The sequence below is a fragment of the Xyrauchen texanus genome, chromosome 16 (genome assembly GCF_025860055.1).
Source record: "Xyrauchen texanus isolate HMW12.3.18 chromosome 16, RBS_HiC_50CHRs, whole genome shotgun sequence".
Taxonomy (NCBI): Eukaryota; Metazoa; Chordata; class Actinopteri; order Cypriniformes; family Catostomidae; genus Xyrauchen; species Xyrauchen texanus.
Genome location: NC_068291.1, coordinates 2,174,923 through 2,197,892, shown reverse-complemented (window position 1 = coordinate 2,197,892; position 22,970 = coordinate 2,174,923). Strand labels below are relative to the sequence as shown.

Sequence of the window (22,970 nt, the reverse complement as noted above, 5' to 3'; positions counted from 1 at the left end):
GACAGACAGACAGACACCATGCCAGGAAAAAGTTGAGAAAGAAAGAAAGAAAAAGAAAAAAGTAAAAATCTAGATTTTTCAGCATGTTTAATTGTCAGTGATTTCCCAGATGGCAGGATTTTAAAAAAGCTTCCACAGGAAGCGAGCTGAGATGTTCGGAAAACATTTAGTGGATCAATACGTCGGGGAGAGCTGAGAGCGCTCTGAGCCTTTCCAGCTGGAATACTGTTACACTTGTGTTAGTCAGAGGCTCGGATCGACCTATTCAGCATATTTCTGTCTCTCTGCCCAACAGGCGCAATTATTTACTGCCACGCTGCTGTGGGGTGGGGTGAGGTGGTGCACGGCGGGTCGTTCCAACAGCACCTCGGGTCCAGCTCTGGTTTGACATGGGTCCACTGGCATGCCAGCCAGCATCATTTACGAACATCACTAGTGTGTGTTTCTGGCAAGCTCATCACATCATCTGCTGCTCACACTCACCCTGGGGTAAACTCGGATCGCTGAAGTGTGTTTGATAAACCGTTGCGTTATTGTCTGAGAAGACGCTTTGATTGATTAAAGGCCGACAAATGACATTACAAAGTCAAATCTGACCTAATTAAAGCACTGCTGTACCACTGACGTGTACTCTACGCAAGTACACTAACACAAACACTTCTACAATATAAAGTACTGGTTCAGTGATGGTATCACATGGTTACACCAGGATACTTTGATATTTATATGTGCTACTGAAATTCATATAACATGTGTTTACATGGTGTTTTCATGGTACCTCCCAGGCACCTCCAAGATACTAACATGGTCCAAAACACCATGCCAGTCTCATGCTACTTTTTGGTACTTTTTTGTAAGTGTAGCTGCTCAGGCTTGATTTAGACACACCATTGTGTTTGGAAATGTGTCAAAATGCATCTAGGTAATGAGGTTTGTTACAGCCAAAGTAGTGCAAGAAAGCATGTTTAGTATGTACAATGGGGATACATGTGTTTGTGTCTGTAATGTGTAGTTACTTAGAGTGTTTCTGGTCAAAAGTAGCAGCACACCTACCACATGATTATTCCATACTGCTGGCATTATTAGGTCATGTGCATTTATGTACCATACGCTGTAATGTAGAAATGGTTTATGGTGGTATATTTGCATTGACTGCTGAAATTTACAGTCGGGAAGTTTGATACACTGAAAGATACACAGGAGGGAAACAGATATATCCATCTGTGGAGTTCTCACCTTCTTTTAACATGCCCACTTTCAAACACTTCATGAAGCGGCAGGCTTGACAGGACTTGCGTCTTCTTTTCGTGATCTCACACTCGTTGGTGGCCGGACAGCTGTACTCAATGTTACCTGATAGAGACAAAAACAAGCGAGAGTAAGACCATTTCTACCACTACAATGTACAATATTTTCTGTGAAATGACAATACATTCCTGTCTACTTGTTGTCATAGTTTTATAGTACTACAGCATTTTATAGTAGTGACTTCACAGTTATAAGGACCAGGGAATGACTGTAATGTAGCTGTGATTGAATTACAGTAATCTCTTGTTAATTTACCCATTAACTGTAACACACGCGCTCACATTATAATAAATGATGCTGTCTACAATGGATGCGACCGTGGCATTGCGCCAACAGCTTAAGGACACCCCGTTGTATTTCTGATGCCCTGTTGCTGAAGCCTTCTCAAGCTCACAGGTAATTGCCTATGTCCGCCATCTGTGTAAACGTTAGCTTCTACGCCGAAAGTAGACAGCCTCAAGCTGTTGCAGCATGATACAACATGACATAGGTCTCGTCCGATGTAGACAGACACAAACCGTCACGACATGATGCAACATGAAATCAGTCGCATTCAATGTAGACATACTCAAACCGTTGTGGTGCGATGCGATGGGACATCGGTCGCATCCAGTGTAGACAGACTTAAACCGTTGCAGCACAATTCAATGTGAAATCGGCCATGTTCGACGTTGACAGCATCAAAGCTTTTGCGGCAAGATGCGACATGCAATTAGTCGCGTCCGATGCAGTCAGAATGAAACCATTGTGGCGCTAAGCAACCCTGATGTGGACAGACTCAAACCGTTGCGTAGCGATGCGATGCATCAGAGGTCTCATAGGATGTAGACAAAAAACAAAACAACTCAGTGTTTGTGTCATTTGCTCTATGCAACTTCGATGCATTTCAGAATTGAACAGTTTTGTTCATACTTTAAGAAGACTTAAGCCTCATTAACGTGAAACCAAACCTTGAGTTTGTTGAATTCATGCAGATGGATGGAGGGCTCCAGACTAACATTTGAGTGCAGTGGCACCGGTGCAACCAAGTTCTGCAATGTGGGCATCAGCACCGGATTTGGTAGCACCATCGTTCCTCCATAATACAGTGGCATTTGTAATTATACCACAAATATACAATAAGACCATGTATGGCTCATAACAACCATGGGAATGCCTATAAAACAATATTTGCCATTTTTGTTATGTAAATACATACACAAACTACAAAATAGTTTAGAAACTATAAATACAAAATATAACATTTTAAACTGCCATAGCTGTAACAGAAATAATGAGTCTATATTCCCTCACTACTCTAATGTATTTAATGGAGCTATTTACAAAATATAATTAGTATGAATATGCCACATTTCTGCAATGGGATGAAGAGAGAGAGAGAGAGAGAGAGAGATCAGACAACAATGTATGAAACGCCGCCCATTTGTGACCTAACATCCCCATCTCTACTGATTTGCTCTCAGTGTCCCCTGGCATTAAGGAACCCTAATGAAGACAGACTCAAACCATTATGGTTGTTTGGACGTGATGCTAATTTTTATTTACTGTATTTTCCTCAAAAAATAAGTTTTAAAATGACCACCGCATGTTGTAAAAATCTGGTTTTGTTCACATAGAGTGATTTGGTTATTATCATTTATTAGGCTTTATTCATGCTAAGAGGAAAATAATTAAAAGTAAACAAGGTCCAAGTTCCCAGCCAAAGGAAACACAAATCACCATAATAATGATGTAACACTATTATTGTCAGGATCAGAGAGGCGCAGGACCCAAACACAGAGTGAAAAACAAAGGTTTATTCAATACAAAAAATACTCCCACAAGGGGAGAAAAACAAACACAAACTACCCCGCAGGGGAAAACGCAATACGGGCTGGAGCAGACGGCAATGGGGAACCAGGATCAATCGGACGGAAGAGGGATGGGAGAATCAAAGACAGGACCAACACACAAGACCGACTGGAACAAACCAACAGACCAAACGAAAACACAAGCACACAAGACAGACTGGCACTGGTCAGCACAAATGAGGAGACTAAAATAGGGCAGGAAATCAAACCGGTTAATGCAGGGCAGGTGTAACAAATGAACTAATAATGGACAAACAAGGAGGTGGGGAATGACGTAAGACAGAAAGACGTGTGGCTGAAACAAAACAGACACGTGCTCTCACAAGACTACAAAACACCCGAATGGCACGAGCGCACATTGTCAAGACAATAAGGCAATACGCTCATGCCAACTGACAAACATACGAGAGAATGTGTAGCAACGCCAAACAAAGCGATGCCACACATTCTCACACTAAACAAAATCTGAGCATTCATTGCGAGGCAAACGCCACACGGTGCACGCAACAGGCGACAAAAACAAGACGGCACACCTGTGCGAGATTTCGGCCACACACAAACCCGAAATCTCAGACCTCGGCACAACGTGAAGACAGCTCAGGCGTGCAGTGCAAAGCGAGCGTAACGCACATCTGTGGTCGAGAGAGAAAATAAAGCACGAGAGTCTGGATCCCGACACAGATTCCGAAACCGAATCAGAAAGGGAAGTCATGATCCAGACACGTGCTCACGATATGAAACAAGACAGACCGAAGAGCGCACGGCTATGTTTTTATCCCTGCGGTGCACTCTTGTCACACGGAGACAGACATTTAAACACAGGACAGACATGGGACAATGATGGCATGGTCCTGTTAGACAAAAACCCAGACTGACAGAGTGACAGGACGTGACAATTCTGTCCTTTGTTTCCACATCAAAAATCAGATTTTTTTCTTTTTCTTTTTAAATTACTGTTAAATCTTTTTCTTTATTTACACAGTTCCTGACTGGTTTTCAAAACCATCTTGAGATACAGATTGACCGTGGTGCGCTGGATCCATTATAGTTATCAAAAGAATGCTCTATAAATCACTTTATTTATAAAATCATCTTTCGCTCAATTTGATAAATTGCTTTTGGCCATAAGACACTACTGAACAGGGCTAGTTAGAACAGAACATGAGGAGGAAAGATGAGGCAACAAAACAGATGAGACATGACTTAAAAATGGGAGAAGCTCTGCTCAGTTTTGAGCTATTCACATCGCACCTCGCCACATTACATTCACAAATTCAGAGCGTATTTGCGGCAGGCTGCTCATGCTTTACGGACCCCAGCAGTATACTAGCTCGACCTGCAGAATGAGGCACTTTACATAATGCCAGACCAAAACCAGTCCCTCTTTTGCTACTCTGTATTTACATAGAGAATAAGCAGCTACTGATACATTATTCAAGCTGAGCACTTGAGCTTCATCACAACACAATAAAAGAGCAGTTTCAGTCGTATTGTGACAGTAACAATAGGCAAAGTGCTTGATACACTCTGCCATTCTGCTTGTGTCCATGTACATTTAACTGTGGTGAGGCATTCCAATTAGGACGTTTCTGGATAATGGCAGCTGAGATTCTTAAATACAGAATGACAGAGGGCAGACAGTGCTGTTGTTCTCATGCGAGCGTGTGGTTTGAATGTCTTTGAATAAATTCAGCGAGTGCTCTCAGCAGAGTTGTCTTGATGTGGTGAATAAAAACAACATGTTCTTGACATACAGCAGGATATCAGATAATGCTCAATAGAGCAGGAATGGCCAGAAAAATATTTCTGTATGGTAGCGTTTGGAAGTAACTAACTAAAAGTACTTAACTTCCATTAAAGAGACAATGTTTGTTATTGGTTGTCAATTACCCAGATAGCAAAAAATGTCCGCACGGCTTCGTTTTGCCGCCGTCCCCAAGCTGTCGGCTATAGGTGCGTCTCACTGGCGGGGATGAAGCGTTTGCCGCCGAATTCGTCACGCCCATTTCCCAGATAGCAAAAAATGTCCGCACGGCTTCGTTTTGCTGCCGTCCCCAAGCTGTCGGCTATAGGTGCGTTCAGACGGCGGGCCGCCCGCTTCATGTTCTCTGGCGGTTGCCTCGCGGCCGCTTTGAAATACGAGGACAGCTTAGACTCTCAAAATCGACCAGCCTGGCTATTATTATTTTTTGCTCCAAAGCCATTAGGGTTTATAACAGATTCTTGACTCTTGATTCCATGATAAGGTAAGGTTTAGGAAATGACATTTAAATTACTTTGAAACTCTGAAGCGATTATACAGTAATATATGTAAAATATATTGAATTATTTATACACAGGTGAAAATTGTTTACATTTATTTGATTGATGCACATTGAGACATGCACCAATAAACCAAAAATAATTCCTTTTTGTAAAACTTACTTGGCAATAAATATCTTTCTGATTCTGATTAGGTTTAAAAATAGATATTTAATACAGGGTATGAACAATTTAGCAGAATAAATTGATGAAGTTAGACTTTTCACCAATGCCTGACTATCAGTGAACAGTGAAAGACATCTGCAACATGGCCAAAATATCGGGTAGCCTATACTTTAATTATTTTTTATTAATTTGCAACCATGGTGATATCTATCATAAACATGAAAATCCCTGTTTTGACGTGAAGGATAAACTCAATGAAAAAGCGAAATTATCCTCTGGTTTCACAGTTGCGCAGAAATTTCGTTTATGTCTACATTTTTTCCAACCTCGATTTTTTTTGTTATTTTAACTTTTACAGGTTTTGCAATTATGACCTGTACAAATGTTTAAGAAAGGGTTAAAGTCCCTGTAAAGGTAATACAAAAAATCTAAACACATTATAAATGTTAAAAATGTATTGCTAAAACACATTACAAAGACTGAACTGTGAAGTTCCGCTGTCGCCAAATCTGTTTCCGGTTTACTTGCGCGTCGCCTAAAATGTCTGTTTTTACTCGACGTCTCCAGCATCTTCCGAAAATACTGGCGTCAGCGATGTTCATCGCATTGTTGATGCCTGGTCCCCTGCTCCGACAAGCAAGAGGGACAAGGGCTTTAAACTCTACATATCGAGTTATCTGCACAACTACAAGGGTAAGTATTTTAATCTAATGTGGTGTGCCGGCAGATAGCGGCTAAGCTAGTTCGCCACGTGTTCATTTTTAATGTAACGTTAGTATAGAAGCTTGTTTTTTCTTAGTTTTAAAGCAGACTGTTTGTTAATTTTTGTGATAATTGTGATATCAATTATATTAACTTGGTCTCCTCTCAGTTTCTAATAAAGATCAGGGCACAGGTGAAGTCACTGTCATGGCATTGTGTTACAGGGCCATGAGAAAAGCAGATAAACCTCACAGTTTGAGTGTATGGTGAAGCTAGAATTAATAAGACCGCAGTTACAGGCTTGTTACTTTAATAGCCCGATGTTCCTGGGGACTCGGCTAAGGTTATTCATGATTAATGTAACTCAAATGAAAACAGTTATTGTAGGCAGGTAAGTTTCCCTAGCTGGTCCCCTCTGTGTAAAATGCGTTCTTATTCAAGTTTTCAACTCAGTCATTCATTTAAGATGCAATCTTGTGTTATAAGTATTAGGCTATCATGATTATACAGTGAGCAAGCTATATAAATAAGTATTTAATATAATAAGTGTAGAGCAACAACCGAGGGTGTAAGGTAAAGGCTGAATATTGTAGATTTATTACAATATGTTGCATGTTTGAATTAAAATACCTGTGGATATGCAACTTCCCACTCATGAAAGTGTTATTCAAAGGAGCACACTCTACAAAGGCCTGACTGGAGATTTGCCTGATCTATCCGTCCTTCAGGTGAGTAGGGATATAACAATAGCAAATTTCACTGTTAGGGTTAGGGTGAGGAGTTAGGAGTTTGTGTAACCCTAAAGCCAAGCGATGTAGATTTACAGTCATGGTCAAAGATTCGCAAGCAATGTCTACATAAACTCAGCAAAAAAAGGAACGTCCCTTTTTCAGGACACTGTATTTGATAATTTTGTAAAAATCCAAATAACTTTACAGATCTTGATTGTAAAGGGTTTAAACAATGTTTTCATGCTTGTTCAATGAACCATAAACGATTAATGAACATGCACCTGTGGAACAGTCGTTAAGATTCTAACAGCTTACAGACGGCAATTAAGATCACAGTTATAAAAACTTAGGACACTAAAGAGACCTTTCTACTGACTCTGAAATACACCAATAGAAAGATGCCCAGGGTCCCTGCTCATGAACAGATAATCTGACATTTTACTTGTGATTTGTGTGAAATTGAATAAAAGTCGTTGTTGTTGTTGTAGCGCCTCTAGTGTTCATTTCTGCAGGAAACTGCAGCGATGCGTACAACGAGCCACGTTAAAATAATTTTGTAAAAGTGTAAGTATAGTATTATGATTCTACGAGTCCAGGTTGTTTACAGGTTGATGTTATTATATGTTTTTTTTCCATGTTCCTCTGTGGCCAAAACCTTTAAAGGAAAAAAAGAGCTTAAACCATGCGCGAAACTGACGCGAACGATTTATGTATATCAGCAACCATTCGATGCATGTTATAGATTTTTACACTGTGAAATAAACCTGTATTTGACCAAAATTCCCTTATTGTCAGCAAGCTAACTGAGTAATATGTATAAAGCTGTCAAAATAAAAGTTCCTCAAGAAATATGTATGAATGAACCCGGTGTCGTCCATGTTTCCTGTTCTTTCTGACAACAAAGCACTTGAACGCGACATACTCGTAATTACGACTTCAGAAGTGAGACGTAGGATCATTCTGATAGCACATGAAGGCAGCATTACTACAGCCATTAAATGAGATATTTTTCATGTTTAATCTATGAAATGCTCAAAGTGGTGTGTTTTGAGCACTCTGCGCTGCACTGAAGTATGAAGAAACACTCTGAAGTTGAAGAGAGAGAGGAAGATGTAGACGACGGTCCAGGAGAAACAGCAGTTGGGGCTTCCATCGATATTGTTGTGCAATTTTATATGAGAATTTTCTATTTTAAAGTACAATGGAGCAGTTCAACCATCATGTGAAACATCTTGACAATGTTGACATTCTGTGCAGCACTGATGAGGGAAAGAGAATCACCTGCTCAGCTCCAGCATTAGTTATAAGAATTTAAACATCTACACATCTACACCCTTACTAACATTTATCCCAGTGTGGCAGGGCCGAGTCGTGATCATACACACCCGGTCCCTCTATCCCTCTCGGAGGCTTGATTAGCCTGATAAGGGACCGGGTATGTATGATCACGACCCGGCCCCGCCCTCCGCCCTGCCACACCCAGTTACTGTAACTGTAACAGAATTTTTCATTACACCTGTGGAAGCTGTAGCCAAGAAAAAAACACGGATAGCATGGATAGTTGGAAACAAATCATGGGCATGAATGTACTTTTGAATTGGATTAAACTGAAAAATAAGCTGTATTAAACTATTGATGATCACTGGTGTATAACGTTATTTTTTATAATATTATTATCTGTATAATTTCTTTCAAAATCTGATGTTCCTTATTTTGATGTGGATGTCCCAGTGTGGATACTAAATTTGCACTTTTCAGAGAGCTCAATAAAATATTCAAATTCTGGTTGTATTTGAGGGCAAATGGCCAGTGAGGTGAGAGCGGCTTGCCTCATGGCCAGTCTGACTACTCCCTCAGACCCGCCGAGCTGGATGAAGAATTCGCCACTGCATCAGAGAGCATCCTAGCCTCTGATGCAGAAGACTTGACTGGGCTGCCGCCCAGATGGCAGACATAATTGCCCGGGCCACCGTGAGCATGGGGTTGGACTGGAACCCTCCATCCTCCCCGCAGCCCTGACGGCTAGATGATTGGTTCTTCGAGTCCGGGCGCCGCTCACAGCCATGCCCCCCCCGTCCTTTCTTCCAGGAGGTGCACGATGAGCTGACGAGGTCGTGGAGGGCACCTTTCACTGCCCGCAACTGACCTCCTAGCTTGTCCACTCTCACTACCCTCGACGGGTACTCCGAGGTCCCTCAGGTGGATAGAGCAGTTGCGATCTACCTGTGTCCGGAAAACGCTGCCACCTGGCACCCTCCAAAGCCTGTAGGATGAAGTTCACAGACCGCCAAAGCCTACAGCGCCACCGGACAGGCCACCTCCGCCCTGCATGCCATGGCCCTTCTGCAAGTCCACCAGGCCAAGGCACTTAAAGAGCTGAACTTGGGTAGTCCTGACCCCGATGTGCTGCAGGAACTGTGCTCTGTGACGAAAATGATCATCCCCTTAGTGCCCCTCACGTGGATCTTGGACACGTGGCTTTCGCTTTTCAACACATCGTGCTGGTTAGCAAGGACCATGTGACTAGGCTACGTGATTCAGTTTGCCAGGCCTTCACCTCCTTTCGGTGCTTTACCAGAAGATGCCAGCACCCTACGGGCGGAGATCGCAACCCTTTTACTCAAAGATGCGATAGAGCCTGTCCCTCCAGCTGAGATGAAGAGGGGTTTCTACAGACCTTACTTTATCGTACCCAAAAAAGGCGGCGGCTTGCGGCCGATCCTGGACCTGCAAGTTTTCAACCGGGCTTTACACAAACTCCCGTTCAAGATGCTCATGCAGAAACACATTCTAAAATGCGTCCGGCATCAGGATTGGTTCGCAGCGGTAGACATGAAGGATGCGTACTTACACGTCTCTATCTTGCTTCGACATCAACCCTTCTTATGGTTTGCGTTTGATGACCAGGCATATCAGTACAAGGTCCACCCTTCGGCCTGTCCCCTTGCGTCTTTACGAAAGTCGCAGAGGCAGCCCTTCGTCCAGCTACGGGAGGTGGACATCCGCATACTCAACTACCTCAACTGGCTCATTCTAGCCAACTCACGAGAGTTACTGTGCACCCACAGAGACCAGATGCTCAAGCACCTCAGCCGTCTAGGGCTTCAGGTCAACTAAGAGAAGAGCAAGCTTGCCCCGGTTCAGAGCATCTCTTTTCTCAGCATGGTGTTAGACTCAGTCTCAATGACAGCGCCTCACCAACGAGTGCGTGCAGTCGGTGCTGAAATGCCTCACCTTGTTCAAGCTAGGCACATTCGTTCCTCTAAAACAATTCCAGAGGCTCCTGGGCATATGGATGCAGAAGATCTAAGTTACATTTACATTTATGCATTTGGCAGACGCTTTTATCCAAAGCGACTTACAGTGCACTTATTACAGGGACAATCCCCCCGGAGCAACCTGGAGTTAAGTGCCTTGCTCAAGGACACAATGGTGGTAGCAGTGGGGCTCGAACCTACAACCTTCTGCTTAACAGTTATGTGATTTAGCCCACTACACCACCACCACTCCACCATCTAAGTGGCCTACCACCTGCTCTCGTAGATACGATCAATCAACCCTCATGGGATCTCTCCATGGGCCTTTCAGGCCTCCAGAGACCCCATTCGAGCCGCTAGAATCAGTCAAGCTCAGAGCCTGCAAATGCAATTGCCTGCCCACACCTGATTCTGCAGCTCACGTACACGGTTCAGCGCATGGCATGATTGAATAGGGACCCCTAGTGTCGCTTCATTCGACGCAACGTCAAGTGAGCAACAGATGGGGAATGTCTAGGTTACTATTGTAACCTCTGTTCCCTGATGGAGGGAATGAGACGTTGTGTCCCCCCGGCCACTACGCTGTAACGAGCCACTGTAATGGCCGAACCTTATTCTCTGCTCCTCAGTGCAAAACCTGAATGGACAGATGCACGATTCCCTCCTTTTATACCCGTATGTCCGGGAGAGGGACATGCAAATTCTGTCTGCCAATTTCTCATTGGCCTTTTCTCAAGTTCAGAGGTAACCGAGGCCTTCAAGAAAGACCTCTAGTGTCACTTCATTCGACAAAACTTCTCGTTTCCTCCATCAGGGAACAGAGGTTACAACAGTAACCTAGACGTTATCAGACTTTTTCACCACCTAAGTTATTGGTATAGGCAAAATCCACTATCGGTCGACCCTTTAATTGCTATATGGCATTAAAGTGAGTGTGCACCAAAACATTTTTATAAATATTATAAAAATGCTTTCAGAAAATTACAGAAAACTATTGTTAATCTTTATTACAATTTACAGCTTAATTTCTAGGCTGCCATTAATAAAAATGTGTAATTGAATTTTTGTTTGGTTTAATGCAATGTATTAGTAAAGATTATGGGGTTGATGCAGTTATAATGTAAATATATTAAGAAACAAGTAGGAAACATTATATAGGCTGTATTGAATTGCTCCACATTGGCATTCATCTCCTTTGGCCTCAGTGTAAGTGTTGCATTATAATATTCCACAAACGCTTCCATCCCCCTATTCTCAACTTATGCAATTATGTTAACATTATTGCACAGATCAAGAGAAGGTCCCAAGATATATCAAATAATTAGAAATTCTGCCTTTTATCTGGGTTACACAAATCAGTATGCAAATGCAGCATATCTCTTTGGGCTGGGGGTAAATAAAGGTGTGAAATTAATGAGATAAAGTCTGATCGCTCATCTTCCTGTTTTCCCATTTGTTGTCACGAGCAACTAAACACTTCTAATCAAACACATTTCTTGTGATAACCGAGAGCTCCGACACATTTTATTCATGAATTTGTTTTCCCAGACTCACAGACTCATTCTTCATTCATTTGTATTATCTGCTGGAGAAAACACTGAACTTTGCTATTCTGGGATGTGCAATATTTTCTGCTTTCCTTGTCAGATCATTACTGCAGGATATGGAAAAACAGTGTTGGTAAGTGAACCCCACTGTCTGATTGGCACACTGTGTGTGTGGAAGAGCTGACAGAATACTCGTGTTCACAGACTGACAGTTCTTATTACCCCTAAAGAGGGCAGGACGTCTCACATTACATCCAGACATTTGACTTGCAGTATAAATTCTGGTCTACATTTCAATTTATTCTGGTCCAAGAAGAGACAACTGGACTGACATGAAAAGAGACCAATCACTGTTTGTGTCATGCCGTTTAGGGGTGGGTTAATCTAAAACCGTTTATACCACAGTAGAGTACAACATTGCCCACCCACTTTTCAGTCAGCTTGGTTCCGGAAGTATTTTTCCCATTAATTTTTTCCATTGGGATTTCCTAAAATCCTTCATAAAAGAGTTGTGCACCACGAACCAAACCAACCAGCTCTGAGGTGATTCACCTCATTTAAAAATCAGACAAAAAGTAAAGATACAAGTCTGTGTACTGAACATCTTTAATGAGGGAATAAACTACAATCCCATGAAGCACTGCAAATTACTCCAATTAAAAATAATGGAAAATCTAAAAGTTTATTTTAAGTTGTTGATGAGTAGAGGATCAATATAGTTTAATGTTATTGCATGTATGATGAAGAGCTCTTTTGGAGTGCTTAGTTCGCTGTGATTCTCTGATTGGTGTATTTTCCCCCTCAGGATTATGGGTAGTGTAGTTCTTCACCAGAAATTGTACTATAAAGAATGATGGTTTTTTAAAATGTTGAAATAACATGGATTGATGTCTTCAACAGGGGCATATACCATCGATTAACAACCTCAGAGCTCACTAATCACTAAAAGTTATCATTAATAATCAATTCCACTTCGTAACCAGACTGCTGCGCTCTATTGACTGGCATGTAAAACTGAATCAAATGATTGCGCAGCAGCATCAGCGTTTGATCGGTTGTACAGGAAACACTGAAGACAATAGCAAAAATGTGTACAGACTTTGTGATTAGAATTTCTGTCTGTCCAAAATTAATTAATTAATTAAATAAATAATGACAAAATTTAAATTTATTTGGTTAGGTATTCCTTAAAAGTTCACATTACTCAAATTAATCTGACCCTTAAAAGTAATATGGTACCATGATATAACTTGGTGATACCTTAGTATTTATATGGTACTCCAATATATTTCAATGGTAATACAATAAAAAATGTATTTTTTTTTTGTTGTTGTTGAAAACAAGTTACCTATGGAAACGAGACAATGTCAATCAAAGTGGAGTAATTAGTTCAAAAGTTAAAAATATTTAGGTCAAATTAGATTCAGATTTTATGTGCAAATGATCTGCAACATTTAGGAATGATGCAATATGTTAGATGACCGTGCAATCGCTTCATGTGCCCTGCCAGTCCTTTCAGTTCATTGAGAATGGCTCTCCTCAGAACTCTTATTAAAATTATATTTTCAAAATAAAAAGCCTTGGGATTGTTTTTTTCTCTTCTCAACATTTATCTGCTTTAATTTCTGTGATGGTTTTTCAGGACCGCTGCCAGACCGTGGTTTAGGGAGAGACTCAGGTCAAGTAAGTAAATTACGGTAAAATGGAAGGTCTTCCTCATCAAAATCTAAAGTGACTTTTACATGCTTACAGTCAAGCTGTATTATTTCATAGAAGAAAGAGAGGCTGTACGTGTCATACAGTCTTACACTTGTGTTGAGCTTTGGGAGTCTCGTGGAGGTGTTTGGGGATGATGGTTGGGTCGCTTTGGTCATGAACGTATGCCGATCAGAGATTAAATACATTTAGACCAGCTTTGACTGATGGAACTAGTGGAAGAACTGGTAACGGTAGACAGCTTGAGCATCCATCTTAACCTCCTGAGACCCGAGCGTGACTGCTGTGTGCATTTTCCATTTCATTTTTTTTTATTTGTAGCCAGTAGCACCTAATAAACAATAAAAAAAATTAAAAGAAATAACCAAAAATAATTTGGGTTAGTTTAATTGTTTTCCTAATAATTGATGTCCTCATATGTGGACAGTGGGGCCAAGTTGGGACATTTTAAGAAATACCAAACAATAGAAAATCAGATTTTATCATCAAATTATTATGATGTTTCCAGGAGTGTTGATTATTCATGTTTTTGAGACATTACATCAGTAATTATGATAATTAATTCAGAGTAATGTCCAGCATCATCCAATCACTGTCAACCATATTAAAATAAAATGATCCATTATAAATGTTGAATCTATGTACTGATGATCATTGTCCCATGTGTGTCAAACATGTTGAGTGATCCAAACATCATCTGCAGCCTGAAACTGAACTTTTCATCAGATTTTAGGAGTGAACGCACTTAACTGTATAGAGAGATATAGGATGCTCCCTTGCTCCCTATTTAGCGCATGACTTAACCGCCAGTGTGCTGTCTGTCTGCACTGGTCTCAGAACAGTTATAGAGAGCTATAGGATGCTCCCTTGCTCCCTATTTAGTGCATGACTTAACCTCCAGTGTGCTGTCTGTCTGCACTGGTCTCAAAACAGTTATAGAGAGATATAGGATGCTCCCTTGCTCCCTATTTAGTGCATGACTTAACCTCCAGTGTGCTGTCTGTCTGCACTGGTCTCAGAACAGTTATAGGAGAGCTATAGGATGCTCCCTTGCTCCCTATGTAGTGAATGACTTAACCTCCAGTGTGCTGTCTGTCTGCACTGGTCTAAGAACAGTTATAGAGAGCTAGGATGCTCCCTTGCTCCCTATTTAGTGCATGACTTAACCTCCAGTGTGCTGTCTGTCTGCACTGGTCTCAGAACAGTTATAGGAGAGCTATAGGATGCTCCCTTGCTCCCTATTTAGTGCATGACTTAACCTCCAGTGTGCTGTCTGTCTGCACTGGTCTCAGAACAGTTTTATTTTCATCATAACTCCATATAAAGCCTCTGAAAGACACATTTATCAGTTTTTGGATAAACAGTAAATATATGAATGCATTTATTAATGTTAATGAATATAATCATATTGCACAGTGATAAAATCAAATATAATGTATATTAAAATGAAGCTAAATGAGCCACAGATGTGTTACTGTGTAAAGTTACTTAAAATAACGAACATGTTTTTGGAACGTGTGTCAGAAAACCGCTCCACAGCACTCATCTGAGCACTTCATGATTATCAGCGCGCCAGAGCTCGAAAAATGAATGAAATATCGAATGCGGCATATGAAGCGAAACTAGAGACGCTACTCTTTACAACCAAAAAAGTTTCAGTGAAAAGATTTGAAGAGGTTTCCTACTAAAGGCACTTTTGTTGGTCACAGAAATCAATGCCATGGTGTTTAACCCTTAAGAAGTTTAACCCTTAAATGACTCCTTAGATTGTCCTGACCAGTATTCAATGAGTTTAAATGAATATAAATGATGTGTTGTGTATAGCGATCCAAAATAGAGAGTCCTCGCATGAGGTCGCACGAGGTTAAGACATCTGCGGCTTTAACAGTGAAGCAGTGATTAAAGGAGAATTACAGATGAGAACTGATTCTCAAAGAGGTGTCTGTTGAGTGAATGCATATTTTTTCTAACGTTACAAGCATATTCAATACACAAAGGTAGACATAAACACTTGGCCAAGTGTTACGTTAAAACTGATTGTATGGTGTATAATTATATGTATGTACGGTGTATGTATGGTGAATAGTTATATTTTATTTAACAATGATCTATCTGGGCATCAGTGAAATTGCTGCTGATTAACAATAAAGTAAATTTTTCCAAAATGTTTGTTTAATTTCTGCAGAGACAAAACTTTTTCTGAATCCATTAAACTTGTTTTTTCAAAGTAGATAATACGTGTTTGGCAGGAAAATAATCATTTTGCTCTTGTGTTCAGGCTGAATGTCAAATTAAAGTGTCCTTCTTGTGTTTTGTGTTCAGTAAACGGACGCTGTATCACAGTCAGGAGCGAAACCCTCACCTCAACCTCGTTATTTACTTAATTAATCACGTCTAATCTACATCTCTTATTCTGCTTTTCATTTTCTTCTTTTAAAAGCTCATCGTCTGCCCCATTCTTCCTCCTTTCTTTATCTAAAACAGCTCTCTCTCTTTCACTTTTCTTCTTCGCCTAAAATCGTCCCTTGTTCATCCCGAGACGCGCGTCTGATTATTATCCCATTAGTCGTCCGTCTCTATGAAAAGAAAAGACGGCTCCCTCTTCAATCTAAAGAAACTCCTCTGTTTTTTTCCCTTTTTTCATCTCTCCTTCCTAGCCTTGGTTGAAATTACCCGGCGACGCGTGCCTGCGTTTCTAATTGTGGTTGTCGTCTCCGGAGACAAGCCCCTCCCACTGGCCTAATGAAAAGGCTCGGCCTTAATTACTCCTGCTCAACGCTGATTGTTATTGACAAAACTCCTGTGGCTCGGACAAACGGCTCGAGATTAGCTCCATTTACAGAGCTTCAGAGGCGGAACACAGCGATGGGGGTCTGTCTGTCTGTCTGTCTGTCTGTCTTGTAACTCTCCTCCTCTTAATTGTTTGGGCCGTCGTTCAACTCAAGAGTGCTCATTTGTTCAAGTGTTTGTTTTGCATCTCTCATCATTAATGCTTTTGTGCGTCTGTGGGTGTTTAAAGCCGGAGTGTAAATTTGTGACTTGAGTGATACAGCACATCTTTAGTCAACAGTGGAGATCGTGGACAGGAGCGAACACCAATAGCAGTGTTTTGAACATCCTTGCCTGTTTGCCTGTTTGTGAAAGGTACATAGACTGTTTAAAGCCGATACGACTGCAGCCAATATCAATGTTCACCAAGCAGTATTTAAACACCTGACAGTCATGAGAACACAGAACTGGCCGCTTGAGCATGCTAAGTGATGTCGTGTTTGACTGCCCAATGGACAGAAATGTCTGTGATTCATGCAGTCTGTTGAAGATGAATAAATACAGTAGGGCTGCAACATGGAATGGATAAATCTATCATGAAAATAACCATCAGCGAATTTCATGATTGATTAGTTGTGTCTGTGGGCTGGGGCATGGAGAACCTCAGTCAGTGACATCACTTTGTAATATAGTGAAATAACACTTCATATTTAACACTTTGTCATGCTGCAAAATAACTTGCCGTTAAACTTCAAAGGTGAGTGAGTGTGCATCCAAGTCAAGCACAAATATTCAATCTGATCAAAATATGAATTGATGAATAATTTAAAAAAAAATCACATTTAAAAAACTAACAATGAACAATATTTTATTACAGCATTTACTAATCTTCCTTAATGCTAATTTATGAAAATACAATTGTTTATTGTCAGCAGCATTGGGTGTATCCAATTACAAAGTAATTAGTTACTCTAATCAAATTACTTTTAAAGTAAAAAAAAGTAATGTAACCCATTACATTTTAAATTTATGTAATCAGATTACAGTGTCTGATTTTCAATTAAAGTATTTACTTTTAAGTACAGTATTGCATTAAATGAATACTGTATGTACTGTATAATACTTTTAAAATCTGAATTCATATGAACGTCTGCTAGCGAATGAGGAGGAAATATAGACATTTAGAATTTGAGCGGAAAACAAAAAACCTTTTCTAGGAAAAGTGATTTAGAAAGTAACTTAAAAGTAAAATAATTAGTAATGTGATACTTTTTAAACGAAGTAATCAGTAAAGTAATCCGATTACATTTTTTAGCAAAGTAAATAGTCATTTGTAGTTGATAACTTTGAGTAATTTACCCAACACTGGTTGTTAGTTCATGATACAGTAAGTAGTTAACCTGAGTTGCAACAGATGGTGTGTGGAGTGATATAAACAGTTTGAGCGATTATGCACATTTTTGCTTTCACTTTCCATCATGCACGCTCTTCACTCAAATGCTCTCTTCATTATCAGTCACTCATCATCCCTGCACTATTTTGTGAAAGTCCCCATTTAAATCAAATATATAACAAAACACCAAAGATGGATAACAATGATTTCTCATCGCTTGTATTGGATATATCTCTCTAATTCTTTATGTATCTTTGCTGTGTGTGATGCTCTCAGGGGTTTTAATGGTTGGCAATATGTCACAATGATCTTTGATAGCGACAACAGCACTATTCATAACTGTTTTCAATTCAAACTAATGTTAGACATATGGCACTTTTAATTTTTTTTATTAGTGATCGGATCAGTATCGTCCAATCACAGTGTTAAAATATTGGTTTCAAATTTCCTGGTAGGTGCACCACTACCGAATAAAATATTCATTTTTTTTCACAGTGATGCAGTGAGGGCTATTTCATCTCTCTGTTCAGTGTGGTCATGTTATCATATGTCAGATGGATTGATTACTGGCACCAAACCATACATTGCCATGTCCATGTCATGATATCCGCATCCTCCATTCAGCCTAATGGGACATTCACAGCCAACAATGTGAAAAGCATTATTTATAGTTGATCATTCTCTGAAAATGTAGTAATAAAGCAATTCCATAGTGGCATATCTCTGAAAATGTGCTTTACTATGTAGTCTTCATGCATAGTAGCCCCTCTACACACAATACAGCATATGCAAAATAAATACCTTGTATCGTTCTCTTGAAAAAGGCCTTGCACGCTTCACAGGACGCCACACCGTAGTGATAGCCCGATGCGATGTCTCCGCACACCAGGCACAAGCGTTTAGGGATAGAGTTGAGCATGTACTCGCATTTGATGGATCCCGGGTCGTCCAGTAATGTGCTGGAACAGTTCTCATAACGTTTGCGGCAGGCATTCGCCGCCGCGCCCAGTGGCCCACACGCCGTGAACATGGGCGGAGAGTCTAGGCCGTTGGAGTGGCTGTTGATGGCACTGGCGTAGCTGCCGCTGGCATCGGAGTGAGCGCCTGGACTGGGGTGACTGGCAGTGTCCACCAGAGATGAGGGACTTGACGGTTCCGTCTTTATGTAGGAGCCACAGCTGGATTGCATGTGCCGCTCCTCAACGGCCATTCTGTTCAACAGCCTGAAACACAGAGAGAGAGACATGTGAGACTGGTGCTCAAGCCTTCAGTCAGATGGTTTAGGGGTTTAAGGTCTACTTCTACTTGACCTCAGTGGATTGAGTGGATGTCGCAGGAGTGAAATGGAACAGATGTTACACCCATTCTTCACACCATCACTGGCCATACAGACCTCAGTTAGAAGGTGTCGGGTGGTTCTAACATTGTATGACAGTGGAGAGGAAGTGTGCATGCACTTTTTAGCTCAGTGAAGATGCAACCATTTTGAGGTCAAACTATATGGTAGTATACTGCTAAAAGATGCCATACGCAGATTTCACTTATTGGAAAATGGACTTTTTGTACAATTAAATGCTCTCTAGAATGAAAGTGTCCATTCCCCTAATACCACCTGCCTCTGACTAGTCCTTATTCACAGTAGCGCCATATTTTATTTTTGATGTGAATGAAAACAAGGCTGTGAGGGACAGACTCACAGTCTCTTCAATGTCATCCACTACAAAGCTAGTAATTTAGTTCAAATTCGTTTAGCAACAATGTTGCCACAGTCACGTAATGTTCATGAGATCAGGCTGCAGATATCCCAAGCTGAGATTAAACTGACCATACTCTAATGAGTCTTCAACAATAACCAAACACAACCCACTGCTGGTGGTCTAAATACAGGACGTGTTCTTGAGTTCAAAACAGCCAGATGGAAGGGCAGAAAGCAGAGGTTTCGGGAAACTTTTTTCGATTAAGAACTGTTTTTAACTTGACACACCATCTGTGCGTACATAGACTGAATGCAAGGGTGCGTGCACGCCCCCCAGAGGTAATATTAAGTTGTAGGTAATATTAGGGTAGAAAAGCATACACGGATACATGCTTCAAAAATGAGGAATACTCAGGAGGCCTACACATCACTATTTTCAACATACTACGACTGACTATGTGTTTCCTGTGTTATTTTGGTCTATATACTTTTTTCAAGGCATGGAATGTATGACCCAATAAATCAATTATAAAATTATCTAATATAATGATAAAATAATGCTTCATGTTTGAAATACATTTCTTAACAATGACGTTCATTCTGAGGGGGTCTTGGTATTTCAGCAAGTATTGACATTGACTATCACCCCTGGGGTCATGAGTTTGAATCCAGAGCGTGCTGAGTGACTCCAGCCAGGTCTCCTAAGCAACCAAATTGGCCCGGTTGCTAGGGAGGGTAGAGTCACATGGGGTAACCTCCTCGTGGTCATGATTAGTGGTTCTCGCTCTCAATGGGGCGTGTGGTGAGTTGTGTGTGGATCGTGGAGAGTAGCATGAGTCTCCACATGCTGTGAGTCTCTGCGGTGTCATGCACAACGAGTCACGTGATAAGATGCGCCGATTGACGGTCTCAGAAGCGGATGCAACTTGAATGCAAAAATGACAGTTTCACAAGATCCTGATGGGACTGAATGAAGTTCACCCACAAAAACATTTTGGGATTTCACCCTATGCTATAAAAAAAAAATGCTGCTAGGGTCATGGTGAGGTTACGCACATGGTTTTAGGTATGGAGTTTGGATAAGAGGTCGGATTCATTTGCCAACATTAATAAACCTGAGCTTTTCTTGATCCAAAACAAACCATGTTGTCAGGATTAAACCGTGATGGCAGATGTCAGCGTAACTATCACACTGCCAACTAACCAGTTTGCATGTCAGCAAAGCAAAGCCACATCCTTTTTCAGAGAGAAGAGAAAACAAGTCAAAGAGCAGACAGACGTTTAGACAGCACTTTATTTGTAGATTATAAATAAATGAAAAAGACTGTGTTAAACACCCTATCAACACTGCAAGCAGCGGAACACAGTTCTCTTTAAAACAGAACACTCATCAGCGAGGCTGTCTACACTGCAAACAATGCAACGTTGAGTGATCAAGATCCTTAATTCATTTGAAATGGTCCTCCGATGTGAAAAAAGAATTTGTAATATTCCATGTAGTCCCTTAATTAATATGAGCTCATAAAATCTGGAGTATAGCATGTCGCACTACAGGACATGTCAACTTCCCAAACTAGATTATTTCACTGAGAATATTCTCACAACCTTTAATTGAAATACACTGGTGAGACATTTTAGATGGACTCAACAAAAAGCTTGCTGTGTTTCTTATCCTGTGCCATTCAGCAGTGCATGAGAGACAGGTGGACAGATAAACGGGGGGGGGCAAATGGACAGATAGAGATGGGGGACAGATAGTTGGGTGGACAGAGAGACAGGGGGACAGAGAGTGCTTGCAGACTTCTTTCAGACGGCCTCTTTTTCTGAACAATTTAATTGCAAGTGCGGGTGACACGGGGTTCAAGACCAGGGGTTGAAGGTCAACCTTATTTTCTCACCCTGGCTTCCCGTGCCCATGGTGATGGGGTCAACGTGTCAACTTAAATCTCATTGCAGTGTTTCGCTCCCTCTCGTTTCATGTATATTCAACGCTGTGGCAGGTGCCATCACCTCTGCAAATTCATATAAAGGTTAACGGCTAAAATAAATAATAAAACAATAGCTCCTTCTTTAAAACACTGACCTTGTGGTAAAAAAGGCCTTTCTTTATTGAACACTACAGCAGGATCAGCGAGATATTATTAAAGATTCCAAAATGTTTAAGGGATGGTTTCTGTGTCCAAAATGAACACCCGCCAAGTGACAAATGTGAGTAAATGGCTTTGGCGAATAAATAAAATGTATTTTCCTGTTGGCCAGTAACATTATAAGGGACCTTAATATACTGTAAAGCAATGTTTAAATCAAAAGAGAATGTAAGATTTATTGTAAGAATAATAATCTGACTCATAGTGTCTTCAACGAGTATCTCAGTGGAAAATGTACCATCAGAAGTTTATCTAGGATGTATAAGTTTGTTTTCCCCCAGTCCTCCATTAATCTTTCAGCTCTGAAGGTGTTTTTAAAGATTTCTTGTTTCAGTGGCATACCCAAAATGAAAGGCTTATAACTCGACAAAAACAAAACAAAAAAATCAAGGAGGGTCGAGTGATTGGTATCATTGTAAAAATACTTTTTAACAACTTTAATGATAGATTATGATACATTCTGAAACTCTCAGCCTAAGAAACTGCTGACATTTATTTATTGTTTTGCCAAAATATCATATTTTTCAGATTTGACATTATTTATCTCTGGGTGTAAATAAGGTGGCTCTGAGAAACTGCTTTTGTTTTGTTCCCAATCATGTCAGCTGTGTCTGAGAAAAGATTTGTGTTCATACGACAATGCAATCAAAAGTTATAACATTACAAAATAATTTATCATAGAGTCCAAAAGCATCTCCAAACAAATAAAACATAATAATTGTACATAAGAACCAATTACACATGCAAACACAACAATGACTAAAGGTTTGTAAAGCATGCAGACATGATTTTTGTCATGAGATTTCACAGAATGAGTTTCATTCTGTGTCATTTGAGTCATCATTGAGTCTGTGTCATGTATTTGGCGCCATCTCCTGGTGGATATATGTAACATTGTGCTTCATGTGGATTATCTAATGATCTGTACATCTGATTATCTTGTGTGTGGACTCGATTGAAAGACCTCCTCTAAGTTATGGTATAAGAAATGTAATGTTCCGTATATTTTTCAACACCAGCATAATTGTCAGAGACATATATTTAGCTATTAATCACTATATTTTTGTCTGTGAGTAAAACAAATAGGCTGGTTGCATTTTACTCTTTGAGAGCTTTCCAACGACATATGACACATGAATATTTGATCAGTTTGATGCTTTTACTGATTACAATAATATGTACAGTGCACTTTTTTTATATATATAAATGATCAAAACTGAACACTTCTGATTTATCTGTTAATTTTAAAGCACTTGTTCAGTTTTGGTCATAATGTCTCACATGCATTGGGAAACAGAGCTTCTAAGATTTAAAACAATACCTATTTTGTGTTGGTCAAAATAAGTATATTTTGATATTTTTTTTCTTGCAGGTCAAAATATGAGGAACAAAACCACAATTGGTCTGCACTTTATATATATATTTAT

The 22,970-nt window shown here is 40.3% G+C and overlaps 1 protein-coding gene across 2 annotated transcripts in view; it reads right to left on the bottom strand.

Annotated features, from left to right (window-relative positions):
* Nucleotides 1-22,970, bottom strand: part of LOC127657289 (steroid hormone receptor ERR2-like) — a 92,859-nt gene that overhangs the window by 44,747 nt on the left and 25,142 nt on the right. For both annotated transcript variants that reach the window (XM_052146018.1, XM_052146017.1), the window contains exons 2-3: nucleotides 18,502-18,923; nucleotides 1,237-1,353 (exon numbers count right to left, since the gene is read on the bottom strand). In XM_052146018.1, coding sequence (XP_052001978.1) covers nucleotides 1,237-1,353; nucleotides 18,502-18,910 — 526 coding nt within the window. In that variant the 5' untranslated portion in view covers nucleotides 18,911-18,923. The remainder of the gene's footprint in view (nucleotides 1-1,236; nucleotides 1,354-18,501; nucleotides 18,924-22,970) is intronic.